The sequence below is a fragment of the Artemia sp. Qi Xiang Cuo genome, unplaced genomic scaffold (assembly GCF_049724085.1).
Source record: "Artemia sp. Qi Xiang Cuo unplaced genomic scaffold, ASM4972408v1 HiC_scaffold_22, whole genome shotgun sequence".
Taxonomy (NCBI): Eukaryota; Metazoa; Arthropoda; class Branchiopoda; order Anostraca; family Artemiidae; genus Artemia; species Artemia sp. Qi Xiang Cuo.
The window spans coordinates 8095846-8118153 of NW_028297431.1; the positions used below are offsets into that span (position 1 = coordinate 8095846).

Below are 22308 nucleotides of genomic sequence, written 5' to 3' on the forward strand. Positions count from 1 at the left end.
ACTGCTAAACGTTGGGAAAATGGCATAGCTTACAGCCCTTTCTCCTGGGGCAATGGGGGTCAGGCTATCCGCAGAGGCATAGTTATTCGATCTTACAACTAGGCTAAACCAAATGGTTATCTCAAAATTTTATGGGATATCTTTGAGGGAAAATGAGCGTATGAGGCCAGTTGCCCTCCAGTCTTTTTGGTCACAAATCAGGCCAATTTTCTCAGATTTGTAGCTTTTGATGGTTAACATTAAACTTAATTATGTATTAATTGTTATTAAAACTCCCTTTTTTAGGGTTTCGGTTACTATTGAGCCTAGTCACTCTTTACTTATTAGTCGTTACCACGAACAGGTTGAGCATAATTCTCATGAATTTAAGTTACTTTCAAGCATCTTCAAACAAGGCTTTCATGTTTTTAGATTAAACGCTAGTCCAGGATGGAGGAAAATTCTGAAAAGAGGAAAAAGATCATTGGGGATCAAGATTGCATGCTCTCAGAGGATGAAGACACAACTTCTGTAATGGAGATGAAGGTATTCAAGTCTCCTTAATTCTATCCACTTTGCCCCTTATGAAAAGTTAACTATTTTGCTTTTTAATAGCACTGCTTTAGTGTTTTCCGTTATACAGCACTTTGTTTTATTTATTATGAAATTGTGTTTTCATAGTAGTGCTTGGCAACCTTTTTACCATTCCGCAACACTAAAAATGAGTATATCTTCGAATCTAAAGCTCTTTGAAGTGTTGCAGCATATGAAATATATGCAACGTGGCGGCGAAGCAACCTAGTGGCAATGCCTCGTTAAAAAGACCAGTATTCAGTTTTATGTTTGCTTTTTACTGTGAAATTAAAAACCCTAGAAATCAGTTTTATGTGCACAAATAAGCAATTAGATGAATGCTCGGAAGACTGCTTCTTGTATATCTTTGCTTCCAAAAAACTTCTGATTTTATTACCTATGCGATAGTATCTGTAAGATTTCATGAGGCTTTGGCAAAGGCTATTGCTTAATACTTTTAATTTACCGATTTAAATATGCTATTATTAAAAAAAACAAAAACAAGACAATATTAGCCCCTTCCTCAAAGAGATGTTGGTAAAAGGCGACTATAACTTGTGAAATGTGTGCTGAATGTAGGTAATAAATTATAATATAGTCGTAAATTAATTTCTTTGCCACACATTTCACTGACCGGTCCAATCGTTATTACGTTTTAATTTTTGTGCCTCACACTCACTGCCGAATTAATAGAAGGGGGTATGGGGTTTGACCCCCCCCCCCTAAAATGTTTTTCCGACTTGCAAACGTAATGAAAATGCATAAAAACACATTTTGATGCGTTTTTGTACTCCCCCTCCCAATTAAAATCCTGTATACGGCCCTGATCGCACTGCTTGCTCGAAACGTTAAACTTGTTGAATTCGGTCTTGTATACTTCTGATTTGGCTAGCTGACAAAAACAATTGTATATATGTCTGTCTTCTCTGATTTCCCACTACATGACATTAGCCAGCGGCACATTGCTGCCACATGCACTTGCTTTTCGCATTTTCTGCAGTCTATGCTCAGGAAAACTTTCAGTTGGCGTATGCGACTTCCCCCCTCAACGATAGTATATTTTATTATAATGCGCACCTTTTCCGCTTTCGACACCAATCTTTGGCTTCAATGCTAGTTAAAAATGGCATTCCTCATTATAGTGGTATAGTGGTATTGCTTATTATAGTCGTATAGTGCTATTCCTAGATGTAACCAGGGCGTATCCAGGATTTTTTTGGGGGAGGGAGGACGGGTACACCAGGATTTTTTCGCTAGGGGGAGGGTTTACCAAAAAAGCTTCAAAAACGCCAAAAAAATGTTTATATTCACTTTGAGTCGGACAAACATTTAGGAGGGTTCAAACTGCCTAACCCCCTTCCCCCTGGATACGGCCTTGGTTATAACCAAGGTTTTTTTTAGTGACAAGTCGGCTCTTTATGGCTAAAAAATTCCAGATGCAAGAAAAGTGCCAGTCGTGAATATTTAATGGAAAGCAAAGCTGACATGGACCGGTTAGTGAAAATTCTCGTAAATGCGGACTGAAAAAGCAAGATATTTGATAATCGGCCACGCTTCCATCATTCTAATCAACTTATTTGAGCAAATGTGCATCACTAGTTGGGTATCTGTTATAATTTGCAAGATTTTGAAAATATTTTCATTTTATAAATTTTTTAATTTGCTAAATTTAGAAAAAAATGAAACTTGATTGTTGTTTAAAGACCATGAGCGTATTAGTTTGAATTAGCACTAGTTTGAAAATCACTTGCCGAGGATACTTTTCATTAGCAGCCTTGATTTGCTTGGCAAGTCTAGCCTATTCTTGTGTTCTTGCGAATAACGGTCTGACAACTTTCCTCTAGTTGCGAATATTGGTCGCAAAGCTAAGGTGGTCGCCGTAGCCAGCTCGCAATTAACGCCCTTTCCTTATCTTAAACCTTAGATCCTCATGTGCCTCCCGGGGCGCTTATTGTATCCAGGAGGAGTTACCATTCATCTCTCGTCGTTGCTGAGGCCGCCCAGACGTCCTCTTCTTATGGTACTGTTTGGCTGCCATTGTAGGATCACCCTTGGTAAATGAGTTTCGGGCATGCAAATCACGTGCCAGAGGCATCTTTACTCCTTATATTTGATAACTTCGGTTGTCAGTGATTGATACGCTTTCTATCGTACATAATAATTCGTTACTTTATGGGTTCAGTAGATATTTAGAATGTTGGCAAAAGCGAGGAGTTTCTTTTCGGTTTTTGGTTTAACTGATAGGTTTTGGAACCATAGTAAAGCGTCGAGAGGATGTTGCTGTCGAACAGCCTGAGCCGGGGAGAGTACTACTGGCTTTGCCAGGTATAAGACAGTGTCATAAAGTTCACAGTTTCACGATCCATTATTTTGGATTGTTCTTCCTAAATATTTGAACTCCATGGTTTGCTCTATCGTCTGGTTGCCGTATCTTAGGTAGAGGGGAGATAAAATGTTGGTCATACTTTTGTTTTTTTGGAGTTTGTTTTTAGACCAAAAGGCTCAGCAGCGTCTCTGTGTTCGTTGTATCGTTGGAACTTTTGCTTGCAGAACTCTTAGGACTGATATCGTATGCAAAATGAACATCTCAGTTTCTCTTACTGTTTTACTGGATTCCATGCCCTCACAGGCGCGGAGAATATTGTCAATGATGAGAATCAATAAAAATAATGATAACACGCAACCTTGCTTCACCTCTGTCTTGATGCGGAAGTATTAGATATCTCCGTTATTTGTCTTCACGCACCATTCTGTGTCTCCGTACAGCGCTTGACCATTTCGGACGAGCTTATCGAGAATGACATAGTATCGGAAGACCCTCCGAACTGTTTGGCAATCTACGAAATTAAAAGCTTTCTCAAAGTATATCAAGACCAATTATAGCTTATTTTGCCATTCATTTGCTTCTTCTAAGAGTATTCTAAGAGTGAACAAAGATCAGTTCACGATCGGTTCGTCTGGAATCCATGCTGCTCTTCCCAGAGTTAGTCGTTCAGTACTGGTTAGACCCGGTTAAAGAGGATATTCGCTAATAGTTTGCAAGGTATCAAACAGTTCGTGGTAACGAACTGTTAGTAAGGAGTGACCCGGCTCAGTGGTAACCGAAACTCTAAAAAACGGAATTTTGATACCAATAGATACATCAAAAGAATCAGATTTTAATTCTGATTTCAAAAAATACTTACTCGGGAGAATCTTTCCGTGGAGGATGTTTCTTTGGGGTAAGGGACATTTCTATGAAGGGGGTGCCGGATTTCCAAGCATTATTTAATTAACGATCAGAAATTAAATTAAAAAAAAACAAGTTTTTTCAACTGAAAGTAAGAAGCAACATTAGAACTTAAAACGAACGGAAATTATTACGTATATGAGGGGGTTTTCCCCCAAGTCAATACCTCGCTCTTTACGCTACACTTTTTTTTAGTGCTTTCAAAAGAGCTATCTATTCTATTTAAACGGCCTTTGTGATTCAGGGGCTTGTGAATTAAATTTTTTTTTAACTTTTAACGTAAAGAGCGTGGTATTGACTAAGGGGAGAACCCTCTTATATACGTAATAACATATACGTAATAAAAAAAACAGTAATAAAAAAAACAAGCGATACGGCTCAAAAGTAATCGAAACTTTTAAAAACGGAATTTTGATGTCAATAAATATATCAAAAGAATGAGCTTATAATGCTGATTCTAAATATATAAATTTAATTAAGTTTAGTATTACTCATCAAAGGCTTCGAGCCTGAGAAAATTTACCTGATTTTTTAAAGAGGGGGGAAACATCCCCTACAAGTGAAAAAATTTTGATGAAAATCACACCGTCAGATTCAGCGTATCAAAAAACCCTAGTACATAGGTTTCAAGCTCATATCTGCAAAAATCTGCAACTTTGTATTTTTTGCCAGAAGAAAAATATACGAATATAGAAGTTCGTTACGTAAGTTAATTTGTAAATTACGTCAGAACTAAATTTAGAGAAAGCATTTAGCAAAAGAAAAGTAAAATTTTTATGAACATTTTGTTTATTTATTCAATGACGGCGAGCAAAAATCAAAGCTGAATTAACTAAAAAACGACCAGAACTTAAATAATAAAAAACAAGTTTTTTAAACTGAAAGTAAGGAGCGACATTAAAACTTAAAACGAACATAAATTATTCCGTATATGAAAGGGGATGTCCCCTCCACCACGCCTCGCTCTTTACGCTAAATTTTTACTCTGTCTCAAAAATTTATTTTTTAAAACAATAAAAAAACTTTAGCGTAACGCGCGCGGCGGTGCGGCGGGGACAGCCCCTTTCATATACTGAATAATTTCTGTTCGTTTTAAGTTTTAATGTCGCTCCTTACTTTCAGTTTAAAAAACTTGTTTTTTTTATTTAATTGAGACAAGACTGATAGCTTTTCTGTTCTCGAAATTTGCAGCATTGCCTTGTCTGAATAGTTTTACTCTGTTATGGGATGGGTGGTATATGATAGATTGGGATGGGGGAGGAGCATGCGTAGCTATATTGGCCTCTGGCGGCTTGGTCTGCGGTGAGTTGTTAGTTGTAACAGTAGGGGTTTACGATGGTACCTTTCGTTCAGTCTTAGGAACCTCTTTCGTTATCCAAAATTAGCGCAAATAAGATTGTTCATACAGTTTTACGTGCAGCTATAGAGCATTTAATTCGGCTGTATTTTGGCTATATTTCGGCTGTATTTCGACTATATGTTTAATTCGGCTATAGAGCATTTAATTTCGGCTGTAATCTGGTCTTCCCCTGGGGACGATTGTATAAATCAAAGGAAATTATTCTTTGACAGCATTTAAGTTTAACATTCAGGGTCTCTCCTCGTTAATTGATAATTTAAGACAAATTGTTTCTGATGGACAGCCTGATGTTGTGGGTTTATGTGAGACGTTTTTAATTAATTTTTTAATATACAGAGATGGTTAGGGGCTAGGTTAAGTTGGGTCAGGTATTTAATATAATGCGTTGTGCGTGGCCTGCTTTCCATAATTCTTTGTCGTAATTTTCATAATTTTGTTTCGAAAGTATTATATTATCACCATGTTTTGGTATACATCATTGGGATTAACGTAAGTTCTATTTTTTGGGTGTGTTTCTTTGAATTGACAAGTGCCGAGTTTTCATGATTCTTATCAATTTTTTATATGCAGTGAATTCAGTTAAAAAAGTGTCTAGCCAGGTAAAGAATCTTCATTTATCGATGTAACCATACACAATATGTATGCAAGATATTTATGCATTTGTGGCCAAAAATTTCAGTGGTCCATTTGTACATCGTAAATAATTTCTTTGACTACATTGCATTTCCAGCTATATTTAAAATGACAAGAAAGTATAAAAACGAGTAAAACTTTTGACAATTAGCATGTCCATCTATGATCTTAAGTATAGTAAACAGTCATTTGATCTTAAGTATATTTATAATTTCATTACCAACACCAGAAAACAACAGAGAATAGTGATAATGAATAACAATCTACGTTTTAATTTAACTCCACCAATTATCTTTTCGAAAAGAGTTTCAGAACTTTGTGCGTATTTATGGGTGCATGTGTGTATGCTCCGTAATGCTCCTAAGGAATAAATACAAAAAAGGTCTTGGGGCTTAGTGTCCTTCTTTACTCCTTGTATATGGTCAGATTTTAATCCTCTAATGGCGTGTCATATTGTTTGGAATAAGTTGCCTGAATCAGCTCGAGGGTGCCACTCATTCGGTTTTTTTAGGAAAAAAAAGGAAAAAAAAAAAAATTGTTAAAAATTTTTGGCTTCGTAGATGTTATTTTTATTTATGTTTTTATTTCATTTTTTTTTTTTTTTTTTTTTTTTATTTTTTTTTTTTTTTTTTTTAGTCTGTTTAATCTAATTAATTAATTTAGCTTATTTATTCTATTTTTTCTATAGTTTTCATTGTATCTATATTTTTTTTTCTTCTCCTTTGTATGTGAGTAAGTGTTTTGTTTTTCATTTTTGAGTAAGCATTTCATGTCTTCCCCCTTTGTACAGGCCAATTAGCCTTTGGGGGAATAATAGCATGTAATATTGTATGTGTATACATAATGAAGAATAAAACTTATCTTATCTTATCTTACTACTAAAACTGGTGCTACAACTACTTTTGCAACTGTTACTACTATTACGACTCCTACTACTACTCTTAAAGCTAAGGGTATGAAGGTGAAACTTTCAGGGAATGTTGAACTAAATAAAAACAGAATATACCTAAGCAGTTTATCAAAAGGGCGTAACACCTATATCCCAAAAAGAGCTTAAAATACCAAGTTGAAACTTTATTGTGTGTTGAGGGGATGTTCAAACGACCAAAAGGTGCTATATGCATACTGCTACTGTTACTACTTCTTATATCTTTTTACTAATACTGTTGCTAAGGCTAAGGGTATTAAGGAGAAATTTTCATGAAATCTTGATGGTGACGTTGACAGGGACGTACGGGGGGGGGCCGACCTCCCCCTTGAAAATATAACTTACACTAGATATTGTGACTTCTCGGTCCAACTTCCACTAGATATTATGGCTTCTCAGCACAATTTACACTAGATATTTCGACAATTAGGCCATGTTCACTAAATAATATTATAATCATTTTCACAATCTAAACTGGGCAAAAATAATTTTCAGCCGTAAATCCAAAAAATCGCCTGTAGCTGAAAGGAATTTTGAAATTTTTGGTGCAGCAGCAGCTACCAGCTGCCAGTAAAACATTGCTAAAAATTGTTCCATCAGACATACAACTAGAAAATTCTTATTGAAGGACAGTTGCTTAAAACTGAGAAATAATTGAATCAGTTATTTCTGTAATCCTTTTCTATGGTTGTCGTTATTTATCCGAAAGAGGAAAGGAATTGACAGTGAGTGTTCATTGATTTACTCAACTTTAAAATACATTACTCGTCAATGATTTACTTAACATCAAAGATGTATTTACTGGCTTCAGACTACTTGAAGCCATAGACGTGGCCAAAAAAGAAAAAGAAAAAAAGGGGTGCTCAGGGTCGCGGTTTTCTTCCTCATTCAACTTTAGGGCGTCAAAGCGGTTCGTTAGCTCCATGTTTAGATTTTTCCGAACTTCTTTATCTTGCAACTTACCAATGTCGTTTTGGGCTTTTAGTTTATTCTTTCTCCGACATGCTAGACGAAGTAGGATTTTTGAAGGACTAGCTTGTCATCGGACCCCAATTTTGAACCTGTGTCCTTACCGTTATAAGAGCGCAAGTCTATTACTGAAATTCCTCAGCGTTGGTGGACAAGAATGAAGTCAATTTGGGCCTTAATAAATACTGTCATTCGCGTGCCAGGTCAGTAGATGGCTTGGTTTGAGCTGAAAATATGGTGTTGGTGACAACAAGATGATTCATCAAAGCAGTTTACCAGCTTTTAGTAGTAAGGCAATAGGCACCGCGAAACTTACAAGGAAACTTACGCCTGAGGCATGAATATACAGTGCACTCTAACCGGTACATTAACTTACCAAGGACAGTCACCTGTTACTACGACCGATACATGAGTTACCAGACGGGTTTCTAAGGTAACATCCACTTTTTTGGGGGCCAATCAGAGCTGTTTCTACTAACGTTACTCCATATACGATAACTTGATTAGTAATTGGATTCAAATACAAGGAGTGATTTCACTGTAGTTCATATTAGTAGGAGAATTGAATTCAGAGAGAATAGTTTATTTGAGATGATATTAGTAGAGAAAATGAGTGGAACATTTACACTATTGGAGCCTGATGGTGGAGCAGGTAACAGCAAAAATGATACAAGAGTACCAAACGTGAATCTGGAAATGACACGAGGATGTAGACTAAGCCTTGCATGGGAAGATATGTATTGTAGATACGTGATATCATTGAGAAAGTTTAAAATAGAGGAACAATTGTGTTTTGCTGCGAAACTGAACATTGTGCATATAAATAGACTTCAGGCAGCATTAAATGCACTAGTGAAATATATTGATGAAAACAAATTGAATCAGTGATTATTATTCTTGTAATTATGCTCAATAAAACTCTTTCTAAATCGAAGATATTTTCTTTCTATAGTAGGTTAGCGTATAATTTTTTAGAGTAGAAAAAAAAGAAAGAATCCAGATTAGTCTGAAGTTGGTTGTTAGAGTGTTAGGACCTAAAAAATGGATAGATTTGAGAAAAAGCGAATCATGGGGAATCTTGTGTTTATTGAAAAACGTTTGATTCTAGATGATGATTTTCTAGAGCTGTCTATTCTAAGGAAGATATTTTCTCAGGGAATGCTTGTTGATGTAATGAAAACTGATTCTCCATCATTAGACTATTGCATGAAGCTTTTAAGTCGTGGTCCAACGGCATTTACACAATTTATTGACATTAATCACGACACAGCAAAATGATATTGTGGATATGCTTTCAAACACGTACTAGCTTAGATATTTAGGACTTTTTTCACGAGAAAGACGCAGTTCAAGAATGATTTGCTCCTCTCTCTATCCCGCTCATTTTTTTGTTGGTAGGTCAGTTTCATTTTGTTACTGACGGTGTCAACACATGAAAAAATGTTCCATACATGTCCACTATGCATGTACACACTGGACAGCTGATCATCATGTGAGAATTGTACAATGATTGACGAGTGTGATGAAAAGTGCAGATTATGCAACCCGTGTAAATTGCATAGAGGATATGCTGTACAAATTAAAGGTTGTAATTCCTGTCTTGAAGGGGCATGTGACTCTCATCCTAGAGGGCACCTATTCTCGAATTGCCACTATGATAAATGAAATCAGTGGGAGAATACATATCCTGGTATGATTTGAAAGAATCCTAAGCGTAATTTTAGTTTATTGCTAAGAAATTGGTATCGTCATGGCTTTAGATTGTTCTGGGAGGAGCCAGGTCAGCGATTCAACTGTTGGAGCAACAAAAGAATTTGGTTTCTACGTCATCGTTGTGAAGACAATGACTACTATGATCATAAGCTTACTGATTTTTATTTGGCCGTGACGGAATGTGATTTTTCGCTTGAGAAGACAGTTTGTGAAATTGCTTCAAATAAGCAAATTGAAACATGCGAATTCTACAAAATGATTGAGAATAGTATCATTGAGTATACAAAGAGATATGACAAGAGTGAAGTTACACTCTACTGTAGAAAATGTGACCCTGACACTGCAGCACATCAGGATCAGTATACTGTGAATTCAGATAATCTACCTGCATTAGCTGTTCTCGACAAATACCTATACCTAGTAGAAGATGAAATCTAAAGAGTAGAAAAGATGTTTTTATCATGTATATAAATTATTTTTATTAATAAACAATTTTTATTAATTAAGAACATTTTATTCGTAGGGCACTAAAATCAATATTAAACACGCTTGTAAGTATATTTTCCGCTAGAAAGTCGTTCAATCGAGGAAAGTCGACGTAAACGTTGATAAACTGCTTGTAGGTTTAGCCACGACATCTGAACATGAAAAAGAGTAGTGCATGAAATCCGCATGTCTTAGTCGTTAAATCCTGTACTCTCCTTGGATATTGAATAATAGTTTTCCCACTGCTCTCAATAAGGTTGCTGATGTGTGGAGTGTAGAATTTATATGATAGGCCAAGAGGATAAAAAAATTCAATATTCTTCGCCGTTTGAAAGATGCATAGCCAATGGCCTGTCTTCAAAGTTGATGGACTACTATTAACAATGATAAGGGTACTGTTAACACTTGGAATTTTTTCAATGAAGTCCGATGGTATGCAGTAGGACCTGTACTGGCAAATGTATGGATTCACACTAAATACGCTGATTATTTCGTGTGTGTTCATGGTTCTAGGTCTAGTATAACACTGCCGTCGGGTGTGATTTCCCAATAGGTTTCAAATTGACTCAATGATATTAGTGTGATACTCTCAGTCAAAGCATCGGCAAATCTGCACTCTAAACGTACATTCCCTGTTAGTACTATGCCCATATCCTAGGTCCCCGACAGGTCCAAAACAATTACACCATGATTTTTTGAAAACATCGAATCGGTTGTTCCATTTTCAAATAGTTGGGAGTCATGATCTAGGGATTGCATGGTCAACTCATACAGAGTTCTATAGGATTTTTTGTTAAATGAAAGAGTGTACAGTGGAATACCATTCACTTTGCACACAAGGCTAGATAGACCGAAAAATTCAAATCATGGGGGGATGCAGTCCAGGTTCCAACGGCACTGCCACTCTTCACAAAGGCCAGTGCGAGTTTTGATGGGATTTCCCCATTGATAAATGATGAATCGGTATAACTACGAGAGCCGGTGGCAATATGACGTTGATTGGTGATCTTATGGGGGAGAAGAAGTTTAATGTTGTTGCCAATGGCTTTTAACTTTTCCAATGTTAGTACAGCGGTCCACATAGGTTCTCGTTTTTGAACATTAATGATTGTTGATTTGATAATGTAATTTGCACTGGTTACTGCGGGAAGTCCTATTCTCAAAATAAAATTCGATGGGACTAGTTGCAACTTTATGACAATCTTGACATTGGAGGGTAACCATTGGGATATATTGAATATCTCATGATTTAATTTTCCAACTAAATGGTACTCCTTGGTCACTGCATTAGTCAACTCACCGTCAGTATCAACACCTGATCGATATTCATAACCCAATGACTGTCCTCTCAGCTCCTTATATGCCTTTTATGTCATCATCATAAATTGTATGTAACTTGACTAGTTGGATAAATTATTGCTAGTGCTCACCAATGTTCCATTAATAAATACATTAATTTGTTTGAACAGGTTGTGTAGAATACAGTTTTCGTAGAAGAAACCATCGGCAGCAGTTGGAGTTGTATTATCTGACTTTTTCTTCACTGCAACATTTAAATCAATAAATTTTGATGACAAATTAATGAAATAGTCTTCATTGGAAAATATTTGAAAGTGTATATTTTCCGAGAGGGGTTGCTGGGGGTGAAGTTGTTCATAGTAGCCATACTTGACATCAACATTTTCAGCATTGAACAGATTCAATGAGGAACTGAATGATGGATGTGATTCCTTGTGGGGGAGGCAAGCCATCTTAAGAGAAGAAATCCTTCTTTGATCTAACAATCTTTTTCTTTTTCTTCTTATTGGTCTTCGTTGTTTTATTCCTCAAAATCATAGTTGATGTCCTTCGCTTCCCGCCTGAGTGGAGACTGATGAGTGACTGACGCGCACGCATCCTTTTCAATCTCTTTCCATTTTGCTGAGATTTTAATTGCTCACCAACGGCTCTTGCTGAAGATCTAATATTTTCCTTAACACTGTCCTTAAAATTTTTACCCGACCCCCAGTCTTGTAGTGTCGAGGCAGCAAAATTTGATGCAGCAGGTACAAGATATTTTCTGGCAAGGGGTAGTGCAGAACGAAATAGCCTAGTAAATCAGCTACCAAGACCATAGCCAGACATTGTAGTACGCCCCTTGTAGTAGTCCAATCCATGACCTATTTGATGAGGACTCAGAGCACCAACATAGCAATTGTTATCAGGACAGACAAATGGAATTCTTCTATTGTTCATTTTAGGTGCTGCTGTCGCCGACAATGGGTCGAAAATGACATGTAATCACTGCTAAACCTTTTGTTATTGCTAGAGGATCATCCAATTCACTTCTTACTGTTAACTGACAGAGTTCCAAATATGAAGTGCTTACAGGAACATACTGAAGATGCTTTATATTATAGTGACGAACAAGTTCATGGGTTGTTTTTTGTTCAAGAACACGTCGGAGGGGACATTTGAATTACCAACTCTCGATGTTTTCACAAAGGATACATATAGAAATATGCAAGAGTCCGAGGCAAAACCAGGTGGATAATCAGCAAAAATAACTTGATCCATCCCGTTAACAGTGCCTGCGTTTTTCCCATTGATCATATTATGTTTAAAGCCAAGAACGTCTCTCAGATTATCATTGAGATGAATTATTTCAGTGTCAACAGGTGAGGTAATGTAAATCCTATCGTGTTCCATTGAATAATTAAAATGGAATGTACCATTCCTACGATATGAGATTTTCCTATTGATTGTACGACACAATTCTGTCTATCTATCATAGTCTATATATTTCAATTTAACATGTGGATATTCACTAGATTTAAGCGCTTCAACCCATTCATAGTCGACAAAGAGTGACCTATCGAATGGTATAACTTTTACATCACACACACGATCCTTTCTCAGGATGTCATAGGTATTTTTGAGAATACAGTCGACAAGAGTTACTTCATACTTTCCGTCATCGAATTTAATGGCGGGGGAGAGTTTCGTCCGGAAATCACTTGTTTTATTCAAGTCATTGTGGAGAGGATCGGAAACGTTGGACATAAATGTTATATAGAAATCATTGGGCATTGTCAATATCTTCAACACCGATCCAAGAATCAAAATCAGAGTTGTATCCTAGCCACCAAACAAGTAATTTTTCTAACCCCTGCGAGTACGAGTCTTTAATATCTTTTCAATTTGATAGATTTCACTATTATTTTTAACTTTTTGTAGTTCATAGTCATAAAAGTCGCCAAGAATCGCTTTATCCTTGGTTTCGCGCAGACGAAAAGTTATGGTTTTAATTTCTAGGATTTTTGCCACTTTAAAAAGTTCTGTGGACCACAAGTAATTGCCCTTTTCAAAAACATTAGTTGTTCTATTAATTCGAACAGTATCACCAGCATTGAATTTTTTCTTGTTCTTGATAATCGTTTTATTGGAATATTGTTCAAGAAAAGTATCAATTGTATACATGATCAGAATGATGAGCTTCCGTTGGGGTTGAGTTGGACAATGATCGATGAGGTCGATGATTATAAATCAAAATGATTTTATCTAAATCATGAATAAAAGCAAATGTATTTTTCAATGTACAATATCTTGAAATTAAAAGTCGAATAGTTCCTATCAATCGTTCGGCCAATGCAGCCTTTATAGGACTATGACGATGATAGAGCAGTGTATTATATTTCATTAGTACTTTTTCAACATGGGGATTAACAAATTCACTACCGCCATCCGTTTGAATTTTTTTTATATGAATCCTGTTCGAGAATACTTTCAATGGCCTGAGCAACTTCAACGCCTCTCTTTGACCGCAATGGAATTGCATATGCATAACGACTATAAACACTTGATTGCAAGTAGAATGTGCTTGTATGGTGTATGGTGACGTCTTTGAATCTCATCTAGAGTTAGGAGATCTGCTTGCTTTATATGCAGGGGGGAAAAGGCTGTAGTTTTTCGATAATGATTAGCACGAAGTCTATGATTGTTATTCAGAGTGTAACTTGTTTCATTTTGTAGATAGTCTTGTACCTTTTTAGTGTGAACACCAGTGACTTTGGAAAGAGTATTGGGGGAACTTAAACTTCCCGCTTCATCAATATTTTCATAAACACGTTTCAGAACTTTAACCATTTTGAACGTAAACACGTAGTGTAACGTCCGCTACCCTTTTGTATACTAGTGGTTGGCGGTGGTGGTAGTGACGTATACATGATACGTCTTCGCTTTTGTCTAGCTATCAGTAGTGTGCTCCTCCTGCTCATTGTCAACTCAATGTTTCTAGTAGGTGTGCTAGTATTTTTCAAGATTGATTTAAAATCTTCTTCTTCAGGTTCATATTTTAATGATGTTTAGGACGATGGTGCATGTTCATTTAATTTTTTTTAGAATCTGCCTATTGCTAATAAGGCTTTTGGGGAAGTTTAATATATTTAGAAAGCTGTATAGATGAGCGTCAAATGATAATAGTCCTTTACGATTTGTAACCAGATCGTATATTAAATCAAGTAGATTATAGCTATTTAGCACAATAGTACTATTTAGCAAGGGCTAAGTAATACTACTGAAAAGCCCGCCTGCTGTTAAATAGAAGAAGAAGAAGAAGAATAGCTCTTGCTTTGAATTATAATCCCTTTCCCATTGCTATCAACTTGAATATGATCTTGACCACTTTCCATGAGATATTTTATGAGTCGTTACCTTTGTTCAAGATATCAGTGCGGCATTAGATTTCCAATGCTCGACACTATTGAATCCAGTTCCTCCTTCTTTAAATGTGTTCCAGCAGCAGCGATAGCAGATAAAGAATCCTGAGATGATTCTTTTTTGTGATTAATACCACTGGCCTTCGCACGATAGGGCTTATGTTTGTCCACTCGGCGAAGTGCATCTTGAAGTAAAAGCAGTTTTTTATCATCCTCAATCATCTCGTTGTCAATAAATTTGCTCAGATTGTTCTCAAAGTGTTCCACGGTTGAGATAGCGAGTTCTATCGGAGTCAATTTATAGGGTTTAGCCATCTAGAAAAAACTGTTTACGCGTCCTGCAATTATCGGCAGTAAAAGTGTGAAAAGCTACCGCCCGCCTGAAGAAGACGCTTCCTTTTAAAATTCGTTTCCTTTCTTTTTACAGGCCACTGAACGTATAATGGAACGATGTTGCTTTGCCTGTTGCTTAACTACTTCTGGCAGTTAAACATTGCCCTCGGTTAAATATAAACAAAGTTCAGATATTGGATTAATGAAATCATTATCAATACCATGTTTGAGTATGGCTTTCCTAAGTGGGGGTTTTGAAGTGCTTAGAACGGAAAGTAAATGTCTATTTTCATGTAGTTTCTTCAGTTTCATGATGGAAACTAATAGCCTTTTTTACTGTTCACGGAGAGATATACTGTAATTTCATTGTCGAAAATATCTATGACTACACGCAGATCCTCGGGTGTATTTTGATTAAGATCAAATAGGATATAGCCGCTGGGATAATTAGTTGTCTTATTGTATGCTGAGAGCAGAAATTTGGGGGTGCTGGATTATATTTGTTTATTGAGAGTTATCAGCAAGCAAAAATGACGAACAACTCTGTAGATGATATAGTAGGTGCAGTTCAATGCAAGTGTTCGCATACATTTGCTCTGATGAAAGAGATTGTGGAGAATTAAAGTAACGGAAATCTGTTCATGACGAGAGCGAACAGTGAACAGTTGTAGTATTTCCTGGGACCATTGTTCAATAGATTTGGCTAAATCGTCAATAATCAGCCAAGAGTTTGGCTCAATAATGCTGAAAACATCAAGTCCTTGCATGAATTATATCTGGACCAACCCCGATATGCCAATTGCTTTTATTTTATCGTATGACTCCTGCAAAATACTGTAACAATAGTAGATTTTTTTTCGGCTTTTCCACAAACATTTTATCGCAATTTTTGATTATTTTAGTGTTTTCGTTTTGCCTGACATTGATGGTCCACACAGAAACGATCTAAATGGTGTTTTAAATTGATACATGTTCCCTTCAACAGTTCACTTACAACTAACAGTAGAATATAGATGTCTAAGGACTAAGTAATTTCACTGCTAGTACTAGTCCGTTCAAGAATAATGAGAAGAACAAAATCAATAAAGAATCATATTTTCTTTTATTATACATAAAAGTAATAACACTTTATAAATAATACATTGAACATGAAAAAAGCACATTAAACAAGGGAAATACACTTTTTTAAACTTATTTATAATAAAAAATACAACATTTATTTTACATATACACTAAAAAAAACACTTTAATAAATTCACTTTTTTTTATTTACAAAAATGCAACATTTATTAAAATATACAAACACTTAAAATAATAACACATTTTTATTTACAACATTTTAAATTTGAAATGGGGTCCCCCGGGGTTGGCCGCTACGGCGGCAAAAGGCCGATGGCGGCCGCTGTGGCGGACAGGAAGCGCCGCGGGGCCCGTTGTGGTGGGCCGAGGCGGTGGGGGGCTTTAAATAACTTTAAATAGTGGAATTTATGATGAAATTGCTCTGCCTTGCACACACACACACACACACACACATTGAAAATTGATTGTGATAAAAAGAGAAAATAGAACTTAAAACACCAATCACCAACCACCCACCCACCCGCCTTGTACTATTAAAGAATTTAAGTTAATTTTATGTATACCGAGTTGTTTTCTGTAGTCGAAAAAATAAACATGGGCTGAGATTAAATAATTAACGGGTGGTAGTACCCTCAGAACAACCACAAGTAAATATACTTTTTCAGATATTGCCGACAATGCATTTTTCTCAACTCTAACTGTGTAGTTTTTAAATTGTAAAGAGCGAATCGCCATGACTTTCGCTCTTGGGACTAAACTACGATCCACACAGTTTCTAACACTCATATCGAAATTATTTTTTACAAAGTGTGTAGGTACCCCCTTGCAAACTTGTTTGATATCCTTGTTGTGCGTTTCCACACAGTATACCTTCGGCCCAGGAAACACACCACTGTGTGTTTCCTGTTGTCAATAAATTTTCAGTTTTAACTTTTAACAGGAGTGAATCAGTATCCCCGTAATACACTTGAACTTGTCCCTCAATCGGCCATTGTACCTTGCATACATTATAATAAAATGACAACATGAGTTTCTGAGATATTTCAGTTATTGTACTCCCGCCTGCAATATTTTTATTTAAAACACTGTTTCTTTTCTTTCGATGTAGGAGCACCATATCAGAGTCTATGATTGTGAACGATGTGAAGTTTTGATCCACAATGATTCGACTAATCTTTGGGATTGGTTACAATGTCACATCTATTTCTGTTTCTTAAGCTTTCGCACATTTTACCGAAGGTTGAGTTCAAAATGAGTTTATAGACTTCTTTTTCAACCTTCGTTTTCGCTTGTGAACGCTTACTGACCAAGGTGTAAATAAACGTTTTCATGTAAGGCTTTTGATCGAATTGGAGGGCTCTATAAATCTTTGTGACTTTGAAACCATTGGACACCATCCATTTCAATAGCACGTGATGCACAACAATATTCTGTTTCGGGTTGAGGTCGGCAATTAGTTTTTGTTTTGAAAGTACCCAGTGCTTTCTCCCATCCTCTATTAAAGATAAATTGTAGGGACTCAGAGAGTGCCTACCCACCGGTCTATTTATGCACGGAAAAACAAAGTCTTTTAACGAGTCATGGATTTCCATGGGTATTCACCGTCAATTTCAAAAAACCATCCCTGTGCCCCATTCTCCTCAACGCTAGCAATGTCGGGGAAATTCTTAGCACATGGATTGTTAAGCCATTTATAATTGCCATATGGCAAACAGTAGTGAGACATTGCCGATGGGTAAAGGGAATTCATATCCAAAAAACTGCGTCTAACTTTTCATCGGTGTGCTGTCTGGTCGGACTAGCTTTCATTATACGGTATCCTTGAACAAAATACACACCCCGCAGTGATATCCGTAAAAACAAATGTGGATCAATGTCGGTGATGAGACCAATTTCTTCTCTTCTGATTTTCAGTAATAAGACACTGACCAGATGAGCAGTGGAAAAATCAAACCCTAGATCCCACCCAAATTCCCCTTAGATTTTATTCGTATTTTTGCACACAATGTCCAGAAGAGTAAGTAAATCACTGGCCAAGTATAGTTTACAATAATCCCGCCCTTTGCCCAAACCCTCTTAGCAAATTCATAGTCGCTAGTGGTGTACTTATTCTCAGTAAGAGAATTGTAAAAAGCTTCAATGGGCGGTAGTGACACCTCATCTAGCCTCGAGGCAGAGTTGTAATAATCATATGCATATATGCCCTTACACGTTAATAAATCATACATTTCATCATCGGGGAAGCGCTGTTTAAGGAGCGGGAAGCTATCAAAATTGTCACTTTTCTGTACCTGAATCAATTGACTTAAGGATTTGGGGAAAAAGCTGAAAGATTCTAAAAAATGGATTTTAATCAGGCAATTATTACCCTTGTCAACTGTTTTGCACAAGAATTCCAGCAGCAGTAGCTTCTCCGATGATTTGGGTATGATATTATATGAAAAAGAACCATCTATCCATGCGTTATCTACAACTCCATCCTTGGCAATGCGGGCCAACGACGGTAAAACAAACTTAAAGGCGTAATTGGAATTGTGTATAAAAACTGGTACGAAATATTGCTGTATAACGTTTAAATTGCACAACTGATGTGCAACCCCTCTAAAGTTACTCCCTCCCGATTTAATTTCCTACCACAAATGATCATGGTCGATCGCCTTCCTCCTCTCCCCATTCCCTACACCATCATCAAATTCTGCCTTGCAAACCCAACAAATTTTACAATTTTTATTGCCGATATGTTATCAAGTGATAGGGGCATAAGCAAGCTTGTTCAAAAAGATTGTGAAATTGCACCATTTGCTTTTCTGATTAGACTGAGAAATTCCGAGTACATGCCGTTTTCGCCGCCCAACGACTTGATGTATCCCGTACTTGCATGGTATTACTGTAGTCTCTTTGCGCATGATCGTAAGAGACCCCTATGACTTCATGTATTTTAACACGATTTGGATTTGACGAATCGTACACGTCTGTGAGTCTCGCTTCGTAGTCTAAAGCGATATTATTGCTCTATAGGAGCTTGTTCTGGAAATTCTTAAAACACAAGATCGCTCTATCACCGCTTACCGTTTCCACAGCCTGGTATCCCTGACGTCTACAGTGTTTCATGTGATGGTTTAACTTTAAATCAGAGCGAAATCTTGAGAGGCATGTCGGACAGTAATAACATACACCACCCCGCTTTTTACCCTCCCCCAAAACCCTACTAATATCTGTAATTGGATTAAAATGTCCAATTGTATCAGGCTCTGTGGGTGGCGTGTATAGAAGCCACACCCAATGCTCCACTGATTCAATTGACGGAGCCCTCACTGGAAATAATACACCCTTCTTGTTTGAACGCTGACCCTCCTCAAATTCTGTTTCATACTGCAACACCGTGACACCAATCTTTAAATGTGCATTAGTTCGCTCGAAAATATCTTCCTTTTAATGTCACGGGAAATTGACCATTTAAACAATTAAAATCTACTATTGGAAACTTTGAACCCTCCCTACCATTAACTGCTAATTCGTCCATTTTTTTCTTAGAAGCATCTTTTTGAAGGTGTCTGTAGGCTCCAATCAAAAATGTATACTTGAAACACTGTAGCATAGCATCGAAACAGATTCGTAGTACCCCCTGACACCCCTCTAAATCTGAATAATATTTTAAAACTATAGCCCTCTCCCCAGCCCCACACCCACTAAAAATAAAATCCTTTTTACATCTACAAATATTAACGTTTAAACTCTAAATAAATAAAACCACCGACCCGCTCCCCCCCGCGTGATATATATCCTCTTTTTTTTGATTTCTATTAAACCAATTGAAAAAAACCCAAATAATTTGATGAATGCGGGCAAATTGCCAACATCTCTATGTACAAGTATTTTGAATACAGCTCGCTCGCATTTTCATTTAAAAAAATATTTTTAGTGCCTTTGATGCTTTTAAACTGACCCCCACCCCCACCCCCCCCACTGTTGTTCAAGAAGGGCGCGAAACTTTTTTAAATAAGAATTGGTAATTTAAATGGGATGTGTTAATATATCCCCTAACACCAAAGAGTTAAAGGGGTCACCGAATTAGGCGCTGTAGACTTGTATGGTGCAAGGCAGAGTTGGAAAGAAAAAAATATGGAAGTGGGGATACTTGTGGTGATGTTGTATCATTACTTGTACTACTACTGGTATCATTAACCAGAATGGTGGGGGGTGGCATAGAATCGTCAATAGCACCACCCCCAGTCTGTACAATTGCATTGGTTGGACGTGGCATGAAATCCTCCAGGTTACTTAATATGTCTTCCAGGGTGTTTGGGGATAGCGGATCAACCCAGCCTGTATTGTCTTGTGAAGGAATTTCTTTATGAGGACCCAGTTTAGATGCACTAGTACTATCAACATTACGTAAATGCTCTCTCATAAATCTATCTGTCCATTCCGGGTCCTCCACCATGTCTATGTCACAAGTTAGATCATCTAGGCTGGCCATGCCCCTAAAACAATCATTTAGAAAACCCCTATGCCAGTCTATTTTATCAAAAACTATTGTAGCCTCATCCCTAAACTCCATTGGTGGTGGTGTGATGATTGGTTCAGGTCCACTAAAAATAGGTTCTTCATGACTTGATGGTGATGATGGAGCTAATTCATTAATCTATAGAAAAAGGGTTTATTTTCCATGTGAAATAACGATTATTTTATAAAGTTAAAAGACGTGTCAATATTTCACCCCTCCCTCAAAACTTAATTCCCCCTCCTAGCATTATATTGAGTAAATAATTATTTAGTCCGTTTTTTGTTATTTATCCAGAATATTAACGAGGGGCGCTGTTCACCCCCTCTACAATAGTCAATTAGAATGATAAGAACCTCGAAAGAGTCTATTGACCACAATCATAGAAAGAAATGATTTACGAAATTATTATAATAGTTTTCAGAATATCTACCCCTTCTTGTCTCGTAATTGTAAAACTAGAGCTTAGTTTTTTTAAAATGCACCAATGAAAAATATCTATTTTTAAAATTGATTGAAAAATACACCTTTCGTTTACAACAATACACAATCAAGAGCGAGTATTCGTATCTAATTTGGACAACCCGCTAGGAGGCGCGCTGATCTCCGAGGTGTACCATGTGAAATAACCATTTTTTATAAAGTTAAAAGACTATGTCAATTTTTCACCCCACCCTCAAAACTTAATTCCCCCTCCTAGCTTTATATTGAGTAAATAATCATTTAGTCCTGTTTTTGTTATTTATTCAGGATATTAACGAGGGGCGCTGTTCACCCCCTCTACAATATTCAATTAGAATGATAAGAATCTCGAAAGAGTATATTGACCACAATCATTGAAAGAAATGATTTACGAAATTATTATAATAGTTTTCAGAATATCTACCCCTTCTTGTCTCGTAATTGTAAAACTAGAGCTTAGTTTTTTTGTAAATGCACCAATGAAAAATATCTATTTTTAAAATTCATTGAAAAATAAACCTTTCGTTTACAACAATGCACAATCAAGAGCGAGTATTCGTATCTAATTTGGACAACCCGCTAGGTGGTGCGCTGATCTCCGAGGTGTAAGTTAATTACTTCCTGTGAATTTGAACCGAAAATACACTAGATTAGATTAGAGTTTGATATGGAAAATATCATTTTTTTAACTTTGCTACATGGATGCCATCTCTGAGCCGAATGTAAAAGTTAAACGATAAGCAACTTGTTTAAAAAAGGAATTTGCAAATCGAAATTGTGAGTGCGCTATAAAGTTGAAAGCTATCTGATAAATGGTGCTTACCGTGGAAGTTACAGGTAGCTCGGTATAAACTCTACGAAGTGTGAAATGGATACCGCTATTTCTCCTCAAGTTCATACCTCTGATTATGTCCGTTTCATTGGTGCCAGAATCCCCATCGAGTTTTGGTCGCTTTTGTTCAGGAAGACTTTGACCATCAATTCCCTTGAGTGTAAATTAATTTTCGGTTTTCAACTAGGTAACATGTAGCCTTATATGTTTAAATCCTACCAAAACAAATAGAAAAAACAGAATACCACTTCAACATATGATAAAAGAAAAAAAGAAAAAATTTCAACTATTATCTACGTTTGAAAGTTATTCAGAATATTCAAGGTGGGGATGGCACCCCACCTACCTCTCCAAATCCCTATCCAAAAACAATAAATAAATTGTTTGTATTTAAAGGAGACTTATTGTTCAATTATAGTCTTAAAAACGAGATATTTCTGTAAGGTACATAAGAAACATTTAGAGCCAAATAGCCTTTACCTATATGGAATGCAATAAAACACATTTTAAATACGATACATGAAAAAAAT

The 22308-nt window shown here is 36.6% G+C and overlaps 1 protein-coding gene across 1 annotated transcript in view; it reads left to right on the plus strand.

Moving 5' to 3' along the window:
• The first annotated feature begins 411 nt into the window (after window positions 1–411).
• The window catches only part of LOC148939113 (uncharacterized), a 32986-nt gene continuing 11089 nt past the window's right edge, over window positions 412–22308 (plus strand). Inside the window, exon 1 of the mRNA XM_089107283.1 lies at window positions 412–525. Within this exon, the coding sequence (XP_088963409.1) occupies window positions 430–525 (96 nt within the window). The 5' untranslated portion in view covers window positions 412–429. The remainder of the gene's footprint in view (window positions 526–22308) is intronic.